The sequence below is a fragment of the Sphaerodactylus townsendi genome, unplaced genomic scaffold (genome assembly GCF_021028975.2).
Source record: "Sphaerodactylus townsendi isolate TG3544 unplaced genomic scaffold, MPM_Stown_v2.3 scaffold_23, whole genome shotgun sequence".
Taxonomy (NCBI): domain Eukaryota; kingdom Metazoa; phylum Chordata; class Lepidosauria; order Squamata; family Sphaerodactylidae; genus Sphaerodactylus; species Sphaerodactylus townsendi.
Genome location: NW_025950396.1, coordinates 320,317 through 336,709, shown reverse-complemented (window position 1 = coordinate 336,709; position 16,393 = coordinate 320,317). Strand labels below are relative to the sequence as shown.

Here is a 16,393-nt window from a genome sequence, read left to right as displayed (position 1 = left end):
AGAGCCCCTTCCTCCCCTCCCCGTTATACGTTGCAGCTTTCTTGGCGACAGAATGAAGAGATGTCGGAGAGGGAAGAAAACCCCAATCTAGTTTCTAAAATCAGTATGGAGAATCCACAGCAAGATACAAGCAGAGAGCGTGGCACGGCTCACAAGCACGGGCCCTCCGCCCAAAAGGAAAGACACAGCGTCTAATGAGTAAAACATCTACCAGGAGTTAAACTTTTAAATATACTTGATCTAACTCTCTGGGGTAGATTGGCTGTTTCACAAACAGGAACAATTCCTGGTGGGCTTCTCTGATGGGCAGTCAGAAACGAATGATGCCGAACCGCCAGAGCTTCAGCAAAGACACAGCTCAGAAAGACTAGCAGTGGTGGCGAACCTATGGCACGGGTGCCAGAGGTGGCACTCAGAGCCCTCTCTGTGGGCACGCATGCCCAGCGTTCGTCATGTGATAATAGTGTAATTATTTCAGGGAGATTATTAGCATTAAACCTAAGACCTAGTTTTGGGGAAGCAGTGTAGGTAACCCTGTTAAGCGCTGTTAAACCCTACTGATTTTCATGGGAAGAACGAAAGCACGATCTACCTGGGAGTAAGCTCGGCTGCTGGCAGTGGGGTTTGCTTCTGAGTAAACCCTCCTAGGGCAGTGATGGCGAACCTTTTCGAGACCGAGTGCCCAAATTGCAACCCAAAACCTACTTATTTATTGCAAAGTGCCAACAGGGCAATGTAACCTGAATACTGAGGTTTTAATTTAGAAAAAATGGTTGGCTCCAGGGCGCACATTACTCAGGAATAAGCTTGGTAAAGCAACGTGCAACACTTCGAATGGGTGAATCACGACCCTAGGAGGGTTTATTCAGAAGAAAGCCCCATTGCCAGCAACCGAGCTTACTCCCAGGTAAAGGATCGTGCCCAGCCCAGCCTAGATGTGTGTGCTGGGGGGTGATTTTCCACCCTCCCACATGACGAATCTGTGCTTGCGTGCCCACAGAAAGGGCTCTGAGTGCCACCTCTGGCACCCATGCCATAGGTTCGCCACCACTGTCCTAGGGTCATGATTCACCCGTTCGAAGCATTGCACGGTTGCTTCAAAGCAAAGCCACCGACTACCACCAAGCTTACTCCCGAGTGACGTGTGCCTCGGAGCCAACCATTTTTTCTCAACTAAAACCTCAGTATTCAGGTTAAATTGCCGTGTTGGCCCTTTGCGATAAATAAGTGGGTTTTGGGTTGCAGTTTGGGCACTCGGCCTCGAAAAGGTTCGCCGTCACTGGGCCAGGGGCAGCCACAAGGGGTGTCCTCAACCCCGAGCGCTGCAGGGACCACCCAGGGACCACCCACTTTAAAAAATATTTTTATTTATTATTGGTATTCTAGGTCACCCTTCCCAAGCAAGCTCAAGGCGGCTCACAGCGAAGAATTCATAACATAAATGATCTAAAACGCATAAAACTGATAAAATTCCAGTACAAACGGTATCTTTGATGCCATTTAAAACAAGCGTAAATCAATCAACTCGATACCACCACCCCCAATACTTTATCAGTCATGTCAGGGGAGGGGGGAGGGCAGAAGAGAGACCAGGAAGGTGGAAATCATAGCTGTCCTCAGGGATAGGCCTGGAGGAACAGTGACAGGCCTTACAGACCCTGGGAAATTGTGCTAAATCTCACAGGGCCCTGGTCACACTCGACAGGGCCCACCACCAGACCTAGCTGAAAAAGCACTAGTCCTGGCTGTTTCAGGGCCCAGGAACACCAGCAGACTGTTATTTAGTGAGCGCAAGGCTTTCTGGGAAACGTAGCCAAACTGTTCTAGCTAGCAAGCCTTTATTGGCATAGACAACAGTACAACCATAAAAAAAAAACGGATTAAAAAGCATATACAATACGGGAAAGAAATGTCAGGTCGAAGGAAATCTACGGGCCATTTAGTAATTTTCCAGGAGAAAGTCTGCCACGATCATACAGAGAGAAGGATCAGGATTGTCCAACAAATGGTGTAATCTAATTAAATCGGGGAGATGGGGTAAATGTAAAGGAGTAAGATTCACATACTTGGATCTGATTTCCTTGAATCTGAGACAGTGTCGTAATCGGTGGGCCAGAGATTCAACTGAGCCATCGTTACATGCTAACAACATGGCGTGAAAATCATATTGCCCATGGGCAAAATGGCATCGAGTCGCTGCCGACTTATGGCGACTCCATCCAATGACTTTCAGCGAGGAGCAGAGGTGGTTTTGGTCGGCTCTATCCTCTGCAAAGCCTTCCATCAGTCTCCCTTCCGAGTGCTAATCCTGCTGGGCTTCCGAATGCCGCCATATTAGTAATGCAGAAAACTGCAAGTTTAAAGAACCTCTACTGGATTACTATCAAATTATTAGAGTTTTTTTTAAAAAATGCTGTTACTGTTATAATCAAGTATCACAGTGATTCTCAATCTTTTTTCACACACATACCCCTTGGAAACCCATTTCTCTTAAAATTGTACCCCCATATTAGCAAACCCATTTCACACTTTTTGCATATCCACAAACACTGAGGCATGCACCCTAGGCTGGGAACCACTGAAGTATCATATAGTGTATTACACTATATGTAATACACTATACAATATAGCGTACAATACAATATATATATTCTTTGCAAAAATGAGCTATGTTTTTATTTTCTATTTTATTTCTCTCTTTTTTAAATTAATAGAACAAAACAAGAGAGAGAAAGAAAGAAACACACTAAGGGGATCTCTACCCCATCTGTATTTTAAACCCCCCCCCCCCCATGTATTACCCTGTTTCCCCGAATATAAGACATCCCCGGAAAATAAGACATAGTAGAGGTTTTGCTGAAGTGCGAAATATAAGACATCCCCCAAAAGTAAGATGCAGCAAAGTTTTTGTTTGGAAGCATGCCCGACGAACAGAATACAGAAATATAAGACATCCCCTGAAAATAAGACATAGCGCATCTTTGGGAGCAAAAATTAATATAAGACACTGTCTTATATTCGGGGAAACACGGTAACATAGTCTCTAAGCATTCAGGGTGGAGAGCCTCTCGATCTGTTTCCAATGCTGTTTGTCCCATGTTTGATTCCTCATCTACAGATCTATGCCTTGAAGTGTGTTAGCTTCTGGCTTAAACTGCCTCCTCCAAACAAGCTTAATTGAAAGTTAAGCCTCTGGAAATCAGTGGGATGGATATCCACAGAGACTCCCATCTGACCCTAAACACATTCCTTGTAGGGATAACCCATGCTTTCCAAAGAGACTTCTTTCCCAATAGTGTGGTTTGGGCTAAGCTTCCGGTCTCTATGAAGACCCTTGGAGTAATTCCTAGGGCACTTCCGCACATGCAGAATAAGGCACTTTCAATCCACTTCCAATCCTCTTTGCAGTTGGATTTTACTGTGCAAAATAGCAAAATCCATCTGCAAATAATTGTGAAAGTGCATTGAAAGTGGATTGAAATTGCATTATTTTGCATGTGCAAAAATGCCCCTGGTAAATTCTAGGGGGACTGCTTGACAACTTACATGGACTGGGGGGGGGGGGCAGTGGTGGGATTCAGCCGGTTCGCACCACTTCAGCAGAACCGGTTGCTAAAACGGTGCTTGTAAACAACCAGCTGTTAATGGGGGTGGAGATCCCACTGGTTCTGCTGGAAGCGAATAATTGTGTGTGGGAGGGGGGTTCACAAGGTTATGTGATGCCCAACCAGCGGGCCTTCAGTGAGACCCAATGGGACAGGGCACCTAGAGGGCACCTGAAAGCCCGGCATGGCCCAGGGGCCTTCTCCCAGGATCCTTTTTCGAGGCAGCCTGGATTGGCAGGGGCAGCTCCCCCAGGCTGGGCTGGGACATCCTTGTTCCTGCTTTGTTTTAAGGCAAGGCCGGGAGAGCTCTAGTTCTCTTCCTTTTCTAATGGCACAGTTGGAGCCGTGCCCTGATTTGTACGCACCAGAGGCCTGTTCAATACTGCTGCGGAACAGATGGCTGGTGAAAAGGGTAGGGGCAAGATAGGGTAGGTTGGGGAGGGAGCTGAGTTCCAAATGCACGAAAAAGTCTGGTTCGGTGTCACTGAATTGCTCTTAAGTTCAGAGGGTACATTTCATACACTCATCACCCACCCCCACCCCCCCCAAAAACCCTCAAGATATTAAGGAAAGAGCAATATCAGAAAACCTAACGGCGGGCCTGGGACTTTCCCTGTTTCCTTCTGGCCTGCCTAACCCTCTGGTCAAACTTTCCAACTTTCCCCTTGGCCGCCTCCTGGCTTCAGACCCCTTGGAAAACCGGTCCGTCTCCATAAAATGCCTCCATATGGGGGTGGGGGGGGGACTCCTCTGGTGGGGGATCACAAGACAAGGCCTCGTAAAACAGAACATTAAACTGGGAGGGGGGGAGAGAGGAGGTTCAGGGGCTGGGGGGGATAGCCAGTCCTTCCTGCCCCCTCCCCCCAAAGCCGGGCACCCTTCCCAAAAGGAGGCCAGAGATCGGCGCGTTCCCCCCCCCCCCCAGCGCAGGCCCAGGCCGGCGGCCTCTGCAAGCGGGTCAGCCGCCAAAGGGAGCCATTCCGGGGGAGGGGGGCTCGGCGGGGGCGTCGCGCCGTTTCCTAAAAGAGTCAAGTCCAGCTCAGCGGGCTTGGAAGACTTCGCCTGCGTTGATTGGCCCCCGCTGGTCAATTTCAAGTGAAATTGACCAGCGGGGCGTCGGGGGAGAAATTGACCAGCCCCGTCGGGGACAAGCGAGGCGCGGAAACCTCCTCCAGACAGGGCAGCCCTTTTTAGGGAAAGGCGAAGCGCCTTCCCAGTCTGGCCCAGCCAGCCGGCGGCAGATCCGGAGCTGCGAAAGGGTGGGCCACCAGGCACGTTTCCCGTCCACGTGTGGACAGGACTCTGTCCGCCCCGAGTTCGAAGGCCGCCACCTACCCAACCCCGTTATAGGGTTGGCGCCGCGTGCTTGGAAGGGCCGCCTGTCGAAGCGGGGACCTTCGCGGGCTAAGGCGCGCCGTCCAATCTACGGCAATTCATTGGGGGGGGGGGGGGGCGGCAAAATACCAGTACAGACCAGTACAGCAGGGCCTAGCTGTCATATGTCTGACTGCCATATATCTGAAGCTGCACCCCCGGTTCTCTGAGCTATGTCGAGCTACAAGGACAGAGGGCCAGCACACAACCCAATTCGGTTTCGGGGACAATTCGGTTCTTTTAAAACGCACGCACAATCTAGTGGCATTCGATCCACACACGCCCGCAATTTTAAATTACCCATTTTTATAATTTCAGCGGGGTTCTGTCTGTCTTTCTTTCTTTCCTTTCTTTCCTTTCTTTCCTTTCCTTCCTTTCCTTATTTTCTTTCTTTCTTTCTTTCCTTTCTTCCTTCCTTCCTTCCTTCCTTTCTTTCTTTCCTTCCTTTCCTTATTTTCTTTCCTTTATTTCCTTTCCTTTCTTTCCTTTCTTTCCTTTCTTTCTTTCTTTCCTTCCTTTCCTTTCTTCCTTCCTTCCTTTCCTTTCCTTTCTTCCTTCCTTCCTTCCTTCCTTTCCTTTCCTTCCTTATTTTCTTTCTTTCTTTCTTTCTTTCCTTTCTTTCTTTCTTTCCTTCCTTTCCTTTCTTCCTTCCTTTCCTTCCTTCCTTCCTTCCTTTCTTTCTTTCTTTTCTTTTCTTTTCTTTTCTTTCCTTTCTTTCCTTTCTTTCCTTTCTTTCTTTCTTTCCTTTCTTCCTTTCCCTTTTGGCTTCAGTGTTTTGTTTTGTTTTTAAAGTTTTGCTCTTAAGTTGTTATTGTGGTTTTTCTTTTCGGCTAAAATAGGCTGGGGCTCCAGACGGGTCGAAGCGTCCAGCCCTGGGCCTCTGGGGACAGGGGGTCTATGGGCTGTGGGTTTTCGTCCCTCTTGCTGGTGACTCCCGTTAGAACCAGTTCAGAGCTGGGCGCAAAGGCCTCTTTCTGGCGCCGCAGTCCTGATTTGTCAAACCGTTTGGGAACACTAGTTTTCTTTGGAAGGGGCTCCGAAGTCGCCCCGGATTCCGATTCGGACCAGTGTGCCGCTCGCACAAGCGAAGCGGTGCGGTTTTACTTGGAGTGGGGGCTGGGGGGGATTTGAAACGGGGAGTCTCGGTCCGCCTGGATTTGGAGCAGAAAGAAAAGTTTGGGAAGTTTTGCAGAAACTCTCTCTAACAGTACGCTGCGGGGAGAGGAGGTTTTCCCCAGAACATCTGTATTTACACTCCGGAGCCGGAAAAGGGGGCTTTTAATTCGAATTCGGGCCCAGCAGCTGAGGGGCAACGGACCGAACCGGCGAGACAAAACGGAGCCCCCATTCCGCTTCGACGCCTTTTGCAAGCGGCGCTCGAAAAACACGCCGAAACGGGAAGAATTGAATTCATCCGACAAGGCGGATTCCAGGCCGCCGCACTTACTCTGGAGTAAGGCCCGCTGAATTCAGAGCGACTCGTTCCTAAAACAAAAAAAACCCACTTCGAATCCGAATTGATCTGGGGGCTCAATCCCGCGCCGAGTTCCCCCAAGCCGAGCTCCCTCGAAAGGAGCGGCGCCTGCCAAGAGAATCGCCCCCCAAAATTGGGGCTTTCGGGTTTTCATTTTGGGGACTGGTGAATTGGGGCGACTTCCCTCCCGCGACCAGGTCATCCGAACTGAACCGGAGGATTCCGGGACTGGGTCGCCCACGGGCCTTTCTTTGGATAGAAAAGAAAACGGGTCCCTGCTTTTTTTGGGGGGGGGGGATCCCTCTTGTATACCCTACATTCTCAAACCGGCGCGTTTGGGCTGGTCCCCACGGCCCTTAATCCGGAATCCGGAGTAAAGAATGCGCAAGATTTCGGGGGCGATTTCCTTTCCTTTCCTGCCGTCCGTGCGGGTCCGTTCGCGCAAATTCAACTGCGTTTATTTTTTGGCTGTTTTTAACTTTCGTACTTTGGGGGTGTTTTTTGGAAAAGGGCAGAGTTCGATTCCTTTCCAACGCGGTTTTTTTAAGAAAAGAAAAGAAAGCAAATATATTTTTCATTAATTTTGCATTTATGGAATAAACGTGCTCCCCCCCCCCCCAAAAAAAAACTCCACCCCCGACACATGTTCGTCCCCTGGAATTTTTGAGCTTTTCCGCCGCTGCCTCCGAAATCTATTTTTCCAAACCGAATCGCTTCGCAACCCAAAACGACCCAGCGGCTCAGACAAATGCGAGGGGGAAGGGGGAAGCCCCCCCCCCCTCTTAAACACGCCGCCTGCCGAGAAATACATCCTTGCGATCCTCCAACCGCTTAAGCCTTGGACTGGTCCCGTTCAAGGGAATTGCGCGGCCAAACGGCCGAGGCGATCTCTCTTCGGGCGCGATAGAAACGCGTCTTTCCGCCCCACCCCGCTGCCCAAAGAGGGTCCCCGAGCGCGCCGAAGGCAGCGGCTGAATCCAGCCTGCGTGTCGAACGGTTCAGACGAACGGGTGAAAAAAGAGAGAGCGCGCAGAGCCGCAGCGGAGAGACGGCGCTTTGTCTGGGAGCGCGCAAAGTAGGCTTTTTTGTACCAAAATGGAAGCTGGGGGGTGGGGGAGAGAAGCGTCCCCCCAATAAAGCGTCCTCCCCAATAATAACGTCCCCCCAATAAACACACACGGTTCCTGGCCTGTGTTCCCCCCAGCCTCCAGATTCCGAAGGGTTCGGTCTGGTTTTACGTTTGTGGACACTCTGCCGAAAATGGGGACCTCGGTCGCAATACCAGTTTGGGCGCTGCTTTCAAGACCCCCCCCTCCCCTTCCCGCCCTTCCAGCCTACCCCCCCCCCCAGCAGAGGAGACCCCAGCCGGGCAAAATCCTGTTCCCCTCGGCTCCCTAAATCGGTTTCCTCAATCGGGTCCCTCCAAACCCCCCCCCCCCCGGGCGCCCCTCCCAGCCGAGAAGACCCCAACTGGGCAAGATCGTGCTCCCCTCGAGGGTCCCTAAATCGGGTCCCCCCCCCAACCTCCCCCCCTCCCCGCCCCGGCGCCCAGGTGAGCTCTGCTCTGAAGGGCGGCTATTCATAGCCGGCGTGGCCGAGCTATTCCTGGCCGGCGGGAGGCAAAGGAGAGCCCTGAAAGGCCAGCCGGCCGGCGGCTCCCAGGAACGCGCCCTCGGGGGAGGAGCGGCAGTGCGCCCCCCCCCGTCTGCACCACGGAGCCCCCCCCCAGCCGAACCCTCCCCCGTCCCCGGGCAGCGGCCACTCACCGGCGGCGTGGAGCTCCAGGCCCGGCGCGGCGGCGGCAGCGTCGTCCGGGCGCTGGGGGTGGGCGTCGTCGGGGCCGAGGCCGTCCATGGCCAGCTCGAGGCCTTTGGGCTCCCAGGCGCGGAGTTTGCGCTTCTTGCCGGACCCGATGAGCGCCTCGACGGAGAAGGCGTGGGCCCGCGAGCTCAGCGCCACGGCCGAGCGCCGCCGCTCGCTCATCTTGGCCGCCCCGACGGCGGCCCCAGCGACGGCTGCGCCCCGCCAGGCGCGCCTACATGGAGCCCGAGCCGGCGCCGGCTCACAGGCGCGCTGGCCGGCCGCGCCGCATCTTTTGGGGGCCGCCCTCGGCTCCAGCCCCACTTCTGGGCAGCCGCCGGTCTCGCCCCCCCCCTCCTCCCCGGGCCCGCCTGCCAGCGCCCGTCAAGAGCCGGCCGAGAAGGGGCGGCCCGAGGCCGGGCCAATGAGCGGGAGGCGGGCCCAGAGGCCGGGCTGCTCCGGCTCGACTCCTCCCGGGAGCCGGATTAACCCTTTGCGGGGCGCCCCCGCTTGTGCCCCAGCCGCCGGGCTCCAGCCAGACCCAGATGGGCGACCCCCGGGGGGGGGGGGAAGGCGGACAGCGGGGCCGCCCCAACCCCAAATGGCCAGAGATGTTTAGTTTCCCCTTTCAGCTGCACAGCCAAGAGACTGGGGAAGGGGGAAGGGGGAAGGGGGGGGGAAGGAAAGAAGAAATGTGAAAAGCGTCTTTTGGATACAGAAGAAAGACAAGACCCCGCCTGCCCTCCTCTCGGGGGACCCCCCCCCCCACGCAAAACTCCTGGCCAAGTTTAGGTAACAGTTGCCTAGAAAGGGGTCTCCTTGTAAAGGGAAAGTTGGCATGCACACCATTTGGGGCGGGGGAGGAAAGATTTAGGATCTCAGCAGAGAATTACCTAAAGAATCAACCTGGAGATTTGCCCGGGATTTTTGCCCCCAGTGGATTTTAACACGTGGGGGGGGCTTCTCCCCCCCCCCCCCTCAGAACAGAGGTCAGGTTTGGAAGAAGGCGCTGCGGAAGGTATTTTCTATCCCTCCTGGCCAGGACCAGATCTACATTTTTTTTTCAAGCAGGCGGGAGGGGAAGCACAAAATGAGGCCCCCTTATATTATATCCATTTGTCTTTATGTAGATGTATATGTCTCTATGTGTATTATCAACCACTTTTTGAATAAGTTCTATTGGTCTCTATGAACTGTGAACGAATCATAACACTTTTACAATATGTCATGGACCTATCATGCTTGGATATTCCCCGCACAGCTGCACCTATTAAACCCAGACCCAAGGAATAGGTTTTTCAGCGTAGCCTTTTCTTGGGCTCCTTCCGCACATGCAGAATAATGCCCTTTCAAACTGCTTTCAGTGCTCTTTGAAGCTGTGAGGAATGGCAAAATCCACTTGCAAACAGTTGTGAAAGTGGTTTGAAAACGCATTCTTTTGCGTGTGCGGAAGGGGCCCTGGACATTTTTAAAAAAAATACAGCACACATCATTGTGATATGGGAAACACCAAACACACCTTGTGCACCTTAGTAGCCTGATAAAGTACACCCCAAGGCGGGGGATTGTGTCTGGTAATTGTGATGCTAGAAGCTAAAAAGACTGTGCTTTAGTCACTGGGAAAGACTACGGCCCCTTCCGAAGGGGCAGAATAATGCACTTTCAATCCATTTTCACAACTGTTTGCAAGTGGGTTTTGCTGTTCCGCACTGCTGCAAAGTGCATTGAAAGTGGATTGAAAGTGCATTATTCTGCATGTGCGGAAGAGGCCTCACCGGAAAAGACGAGAATGCTAGGAATGGTGAAAGGCAGGCAGGAAAGAGGAAGAAACCCCCTGAGATGGATTGATCCACCAAAGGAAGCCCCGCCCTTCTCACCTGGGCAAGGCTGTGAGTGACAGCAGGTTATGGAGGTCACTGATTCATGCAAGAAGGGACTTGAGGGCACATGGTGCAGGCGAAGGAGCCCTCCATTTTTGCTCCCAGCCTTTCCCAAAATCAGCTTCTTGGGGGAAGGCCAACCCATAGAGCACAGGTGTCAAACTCGCGGCCCTCCAGATGTTATGGACTACAGTTCCCATCATCCCCTGCCAGTATGATGCTGGCAGGGGATGATGGGAACTGTAGTCCATAACATCTGGAGGGCCACGAGTTTGACACCTATGCCATAGGGGCTTTTGGCAAAGCCAGGTATGACGCAGCTCAGCTCCCAGCTATAAGGGGGAGGGAGAGCCTCCTCTGCCCCATTGGATTCCAGGCTCCTCCAGGGCTTGCAACCCCTCAGCACAGCAGGAAAGGGGGAGCGGGAAAGAGAGGCATAAATGGTCACCAGTTCTGCCTGTGAGTGTGTGGAAGGGGCCCCAAGCCGCCCCTCTCCCCCACCCGAAGTCATGTCTGCCCAAAGCCTACCAGGATCACTGTCAACTTGCAGGCCTTGAAAGGTGTGGGGGGGGAAAGGAATTAGAACAGGGGGATCCAACTCTGATGCCCGAGATGTTCATGGACTACGATTCCCATAAGCCAATGGCCTTGCTGGCAGGGACTGATGGGAATCGTAGTCCATTAACATCTCGGGCGCCAGAGTTGGACACCCCTGAATTAGAAGGGCTCCTTCCGCACATGCAGAATAATGCACTTTCAAACTGCTTTCAGTGCTCTTTGAAGCTGTGCGGAATAGCAAAATCCACTTGCAAACAGTTGTGAAAGTGGTTTGAAAACGCAGTATTTTGTGTTTGCGGAAAGGGCCTAGGTCTTGTTGGTGGGAGAGTGGAGGGGAAGGAGAGAGATTAGGAAGGCCAAGAAAGGTTACCTGGTGGGGGTGGGGGTGTCTACATATATATATGTATATATATATATTACTATATATTAATGTATATATATTAATGTATATTAATGTATATATATTACTGTTGTTGTTTTAATTATGCCATTAAAGGTTTTATATATATATAAACCTTTAATATATATATATAAAACAACAACAGTAATATAACAACAACAGCGGCAACACCAGTGTAATAAATACAATCTCCAGGACAGTTATAATCGTTTGCTAATGACAGAGCACAAAAAGTTAGCCAACGCTTCCAATTCACTTGCAGATCCACAATCCAGCATAGTTACCACAATTGATATATCAGCATTATCACTGGGGGGTTTTAACCATGGGTCTAGGTATTTATTTCTGGTTACATGTCAACCATTGCATAGAACTTTGAACATCTTTGAACTTCGGGCTCCCTGTCCCATTGTCCGGCCATAGGACCCCTGGCTAACAGCAACAGTTTCTGCTTACCAAGGCGCAGGGTCTCCCTCTCCCACCTGCGCCCACCTCCCAGCAACAGAGCTCTCCTGCTGCAGAGTAAGCCATCCCTCCCCTCCCCCTGCAATGAAGTCCCCTCCCCACACCTCCCAGCAGCAGCCGAATGGGATAAGCAGGGCGCTTTATGGTGCAGAATAAACCATCTCTTTGGTGCGAAGGAAACCTCCCCGCCTCCCTGCAGCAGCCTCCTCCGGGAATGGGGTGCCTGCTGCAGGAGGGCTCCTCTCTGCTGGGTGGTTCAACCTCCCCCGCCTCCCTGCAGCAGCCTGACGAGGGAAGGGATGAGTGGGGCAGAAGGAGTCTTCTCTCTCCCTGCCATGGAGCATCCCCCACCTCCTAGCAGCAGCTTAGTCGGAAACGGGCCTGCACTGCAGGAGCCAATCTTGCCCTGCCCCGCTCTGTGCCCGCCGCCAGGAGCTCTTGCCCCTCCCCCTAGATCCTGGCACACCCTGCCTGCCTGGCATAGGACCCGAGCACCTCCTGGAGCTCTACCTTTACTTCCACTACCAGCCCCTCCCTGCAGCTTGGTAGATTCTTCACACCACGACGCCAGGCAGGCAGAGTTAGGGGTGGGGGTGGTAGCGGGTTTGCGCTGGAGTCACTGAGCGTGGGGTTGGGCGCATGCCCGCCCAGGCACCCTTCGACCGATGCTCGGTGGAATCATTCCGGGACCGGGGATTTGCTCTGGCCGGTCGGTCGGAAGGGGCAAGACCTTCAAGGCCGCCGTTCTTCGCGGGGCTCAGCTGCGAGGGCTTGCGAGGGGATTCGCTGCCGTAGCTCGGGGCGAGCAGCGCTGCGTTTTGCGTGGATTGTGACCCTGCAAATGAGACGTTTTCAAGGAAGGAAGGAAATAAAGAGAAAGACAGAACAAGAGAAGGAAACGTAAAAGAAAGGAGTGAATGAACAGAGAGAGAAGAAAGAACAAGAAAGAGAAAGAGGGGAAAATAAAGAGAGAGAGAGAGAGGAAGGAAGGAAGGAAGGAAGGAAGGAAGGAAGGAAGGAAGGAAGGAAGGAAGGAAGGAAGGAAGGAAGGAAGGAAGGAAGGAAGGAAGGAAGGAAGGAAGGAAGGAAGGAAGGAAGGAAGGAAAAGAGGGAGAAAGAAAGAAAAAGAGAGAGAAATAGAGAGACAGAAAAAGAGAAAGAGAAAGAGAAGGGAGGGAGGGAGGGAGGAAGGAAGGAAGGGAGGGAGGGAGGGAGGGAGGGGGGGGAGGGAGGGAGGGAGAAAGAAAAGAAAGAAAAAGAGAGAAAGAGAGAGACAGAAAAAGAGAAAGAGAAAGAGAAGGAAGGAAGGAAGGAAGGAAGGAAGGAAGGAAGGAAGGAAGGAAGGAAGGAAGGAAGGAAGGAAGGAAGAAAGAAAGAAAGAAAGAAAGAAAGAAAGAAAGAAAGAAAGAAAGAAAGAAAGAAAGAAAGAAAGAAAGAAAGAAAGAAAGAAAGAAAGAAAGAAAGAAAGAAAGAAAGAAAGAAAGAAAGAAAGAAAGAGACATTCCATCCCTCCCCTCGGTCATGAGGCTTCCAGGGCAAAGCCGGCGCCCTCGGGGGGGGGGGGTTCCCTTGCGGGGTCTGGGCGCTCATTTTTCTCTGCAGGTTTTCCTTGCGGGGTGGGAAGAAGGGAAAGGGCGGCCGGAGGCCGAAATCCGCTTCGCTTCAGGCTCGGGCAGAGGGGGAGGGAGAGAGGCCGGGCGGGCGGGCGGGCGGGCGGGGGTCAAAGGCTCCGTTGCCGGGGGAGGCTGGGCGGGGGCGATCTGGCTGCCCAGCCGACCCTTCCGGAGCCAGCGGGGACCGGACAAAGGAGAGTTGGCCTGGGGCGTTGCTGGCCGAGGCTGCGGGAAGGACTGGCCTGGCTGGGGCGGGGGGGGGGGCTACACCGAAGCAGCCCTGGACCCCCACCCAGGCCCTCTGCTGGGCAAGGGGCGCTGGCAGGCAGGCAGGCAGGCAGGCGGAGAACTCGCTCGGCAGCCCCCGGGAAGGGCGCCCGGACACCCCCAGGACGTTTCGGGCCAGGAGCCTTCTGCAGCAGCAGCGGGAGTCGGGGGGAAACCGCGGCGGGGCAGGCGGCGGACGGGGGGCGATTCGGTAAGGAAGATCCGCTCGGGTGACCTGCTGCCGGTCGGGGAAGGAGCCGCGGAGTCGGGCTGACTTCTCCCAGCGCCCCGTAGTCGCCTCTTCTCCTCTCTTTCTTTCTTTCTTCCTCTCTCTTTCTCTCTGTCTTTTAATTTTTTCCTTCTTTCTCTCTTGTTCTTTTTTCGTTCGTTCTTTCTCTCTCTCTCTCTTTCTGCCTTCCTTTCTTTTTGTTTCTTTATCTCTCTTTATCTTCCTTCCCTTTCTGCTTCTATCTCTCTCTCTCTCTCTCTCTTTCTTTCTTTCTTTCTTTCCTTCCTTTTTTGTTTCTCTTTCTCTTTCTTGCCTTCTTTTTGTTTCTCTTTTTTCTCCCTTTTTCTCTCTCTCTCTTCGTTCCTTTATTTTCTCTTTCTCTCTTTCTCTTTTTCTATACTTCCTTCCTTCCTTCCTTCCTTCCTTCCTTCCTTCCTTCCTTCCTTCCTTCCTTCCTTCCTTCCTTCCTTCCTTCCTTCCGTTTGTCTTTCTCTGTGTCTCTCTCTGTCTCTTGCAGAGAACTACCGTCTCGGGAAACTGCCGGCGCGTGAAGATTGCGATTCCCGGATCGATGGTGAGTTATTTCTTGATCGCTGGGTCGGGCCTGCCAGCTGAGCCATTCCGTGCCAATCTTTTCAGGACTTTTCGCCTGAGCGCAAGAGCCACTGGAAGGTTTGGGGGGCGGGCGGGCGGGGGGGGGGAGGAAGCCAGAGGCAGGCTCGGAGCAGGGAGAAAAATTAAAAAGGGGTGCCCCCCCCCCACAAAAGACAGAAAATTGCGGCCAGACGTGGGATTCCTGCACACCCCCAGACGGAGCAGCAGGGAGTCGCGTTGCTTTCTCCGCTCCTGAACGCACCAGATCCCAACCGCGCTGAACTGGAGCGTGGGCAAGAAATGCGGCGTCTCCAAAACGGAGCTTTTCCAAAATCCCGGGGGGGGGGGGTGTTTCAAGCGGGGCATTTCCAGCGCCTCCCCTTTAAAATATCCTCCTGAAGTCAGGGTGCGCTCAACGGCGAGAAAGCCCGGGGAATCGAGGGGAGCAACTGAGCCGGTTCAAACAAGAAAGGGAGGCCGATCTCATAGGTGGGGAAACCACGCGCCTATTTCACCCGGGCTGGCCTGGCGGTGTTTAAAGGCAGACCCGAACTCGGGTGAACTTCAACTCTGCCGGATCGTGGCCCTTCGCCACCCCGAGGTCTACTCCGCCGGGTTCGTTCTCGAGAATTCGGGCCGTTCACACCAACGCCGGTTGCAAAACCCGGAGTGTCTGAGACGCACAGAAGCCAAATCTCACTTGGGTCCGGCTTTTCACTTCGGATTCCGGCCCAACGCCCTCGGGGGCTGCGGCAGATCGGAACACCCCCGTCTCCTTGGGGTTCAAGGCTTGCCTTGGAGGGGAGCGGGGAATCCGGATTACGCTCCTTGCCCCCCCCCCTTTACTTTGAAACCTTTGAACCCCCCTGATAAAGTGCGAGGCGCTTGATCTGGTCGGAAAAGCTGCGGCCTGCGTCAAACCCGTCCCGCTCGGCGCGATTTACTTCTGAGTAGGCAGACAGATTGATCAGCCGACACAGGACTCAAGCAGAGGACATGTTTGAGTTTTTTAAAAAGCCTTCTGGCCGGTGGAAAAGCTCGGCTTCCGCTTGCAAGGGGGCCGTTTTCGGGGATTTACTCCCAAGTAAGCGTGGCGGAGTGGCAGCCGACAGCCCCCAATCCCCCCCAGAGCCTGTCGCCTCAACCCACTCAAATGTATGATTTTTAAACTTCCATCCGATCTAAGCCCCCTTACCGGGCAGCGTCCGTCGGGGAACGCTGCTTTGTTCCGACGGGGGCCTCGATTCGGATTAACCGCGCGATCTTGAGGCCTGGAAGCGCCTCTCGTCTTTCGGCCTCCCGTTCTGCCTTCCACACCTAGTTAAATCGCTAGTTAGGCTGGGTAGGAGTCTCCACTCTCCCAATTGTTTACTAGAACTACCTCCAGCTTGGAAGATACCAGCAGAGCCGAATGGTCTTGCGTTCAGCAGGACTGAATGGTCTTCCATTTTTTAAAAAAACACCACTCCCAGCACATAGAAATCTAGCAGCTCGTGGCAAAGAATCTTTTCTCCTTGGCATACCTTCGGCTCAAGGAAACTTTGCACGGGGAGGTTTACTTCGAGAAGTTTAATCTTTACTCCAGAGCAAATCCCTTCCTTCCAAAACGCAGGGAGTTTCCCCCTTCCAAAACGCAGGGAGTTTCTGGTGCCCCCCCCCCCCCCACTGCTTGCCCCATTTATTGGGGTGGGGGTGGCGGCTTTGACCGGGGTCGGGGGGGTGTCGTGTGATCGACGGCACTTGAGGACCGCTCCAGGGGGAACCGGAGGGGCACAATCCAGTTCAATCCGGTCGCTCTCGGGACACCTTTTCTTTTAAAACGGGGAGGGGGGGACTCGGCGGCCATTAGATGTGCCCCTCCCTCCCTCCGTGCCTCCCCAAGCCAAGGCCCAGGTGTTTGACTTCGGAACTAGCTAGGGGTCAGGGAAGGGGGGGGGGTTGTCTCCCGCCACCTCCGCTCCGCCAGGCAGCCAAGGAGAATTCTGCACCTCTCCCTGGCCCTGGAGGAAGGTGGCAACCTGGCCCCCAAACCGCCCTATGGGGATTTGAGGGGGGGAGAGGTGTCCAGGGCCTCCCTGTCAGTCAGTGGACGAGGCGAGAGTAGATCAAGGCTTCCCAGACCTCTAATGAAAAG

At 53.5% G+C, this 16,393-nt stretch overlaps 1 protein-coding gene across 1 annotated transcript in view; it reads right to left on the bottom strand.

The window, feature by feature from the left end:
• The window catches only part of TBX15 (T-box transcription factor 15), a 173,303-nt gene extending 164,710 nt beyond the window's left edge, over positions 1-8,593 (bottom strand). Inside the window, exon 1 of the mRNA XM_048482794.1 lies at positions 8,220-8,593. Within this exon, the coding sequence (XP_048338751.1) occupies positions 8,220-8,436 (217 nt within the window). The 5' untranslated portion in view covers positions 8,437-8,593. The remainder of the gene's footprint in view (positions 1-8,219) is intronic.
• Between the last annotated feature and the right edge of the window lie 7,800 nt (positions 8,594-16,393).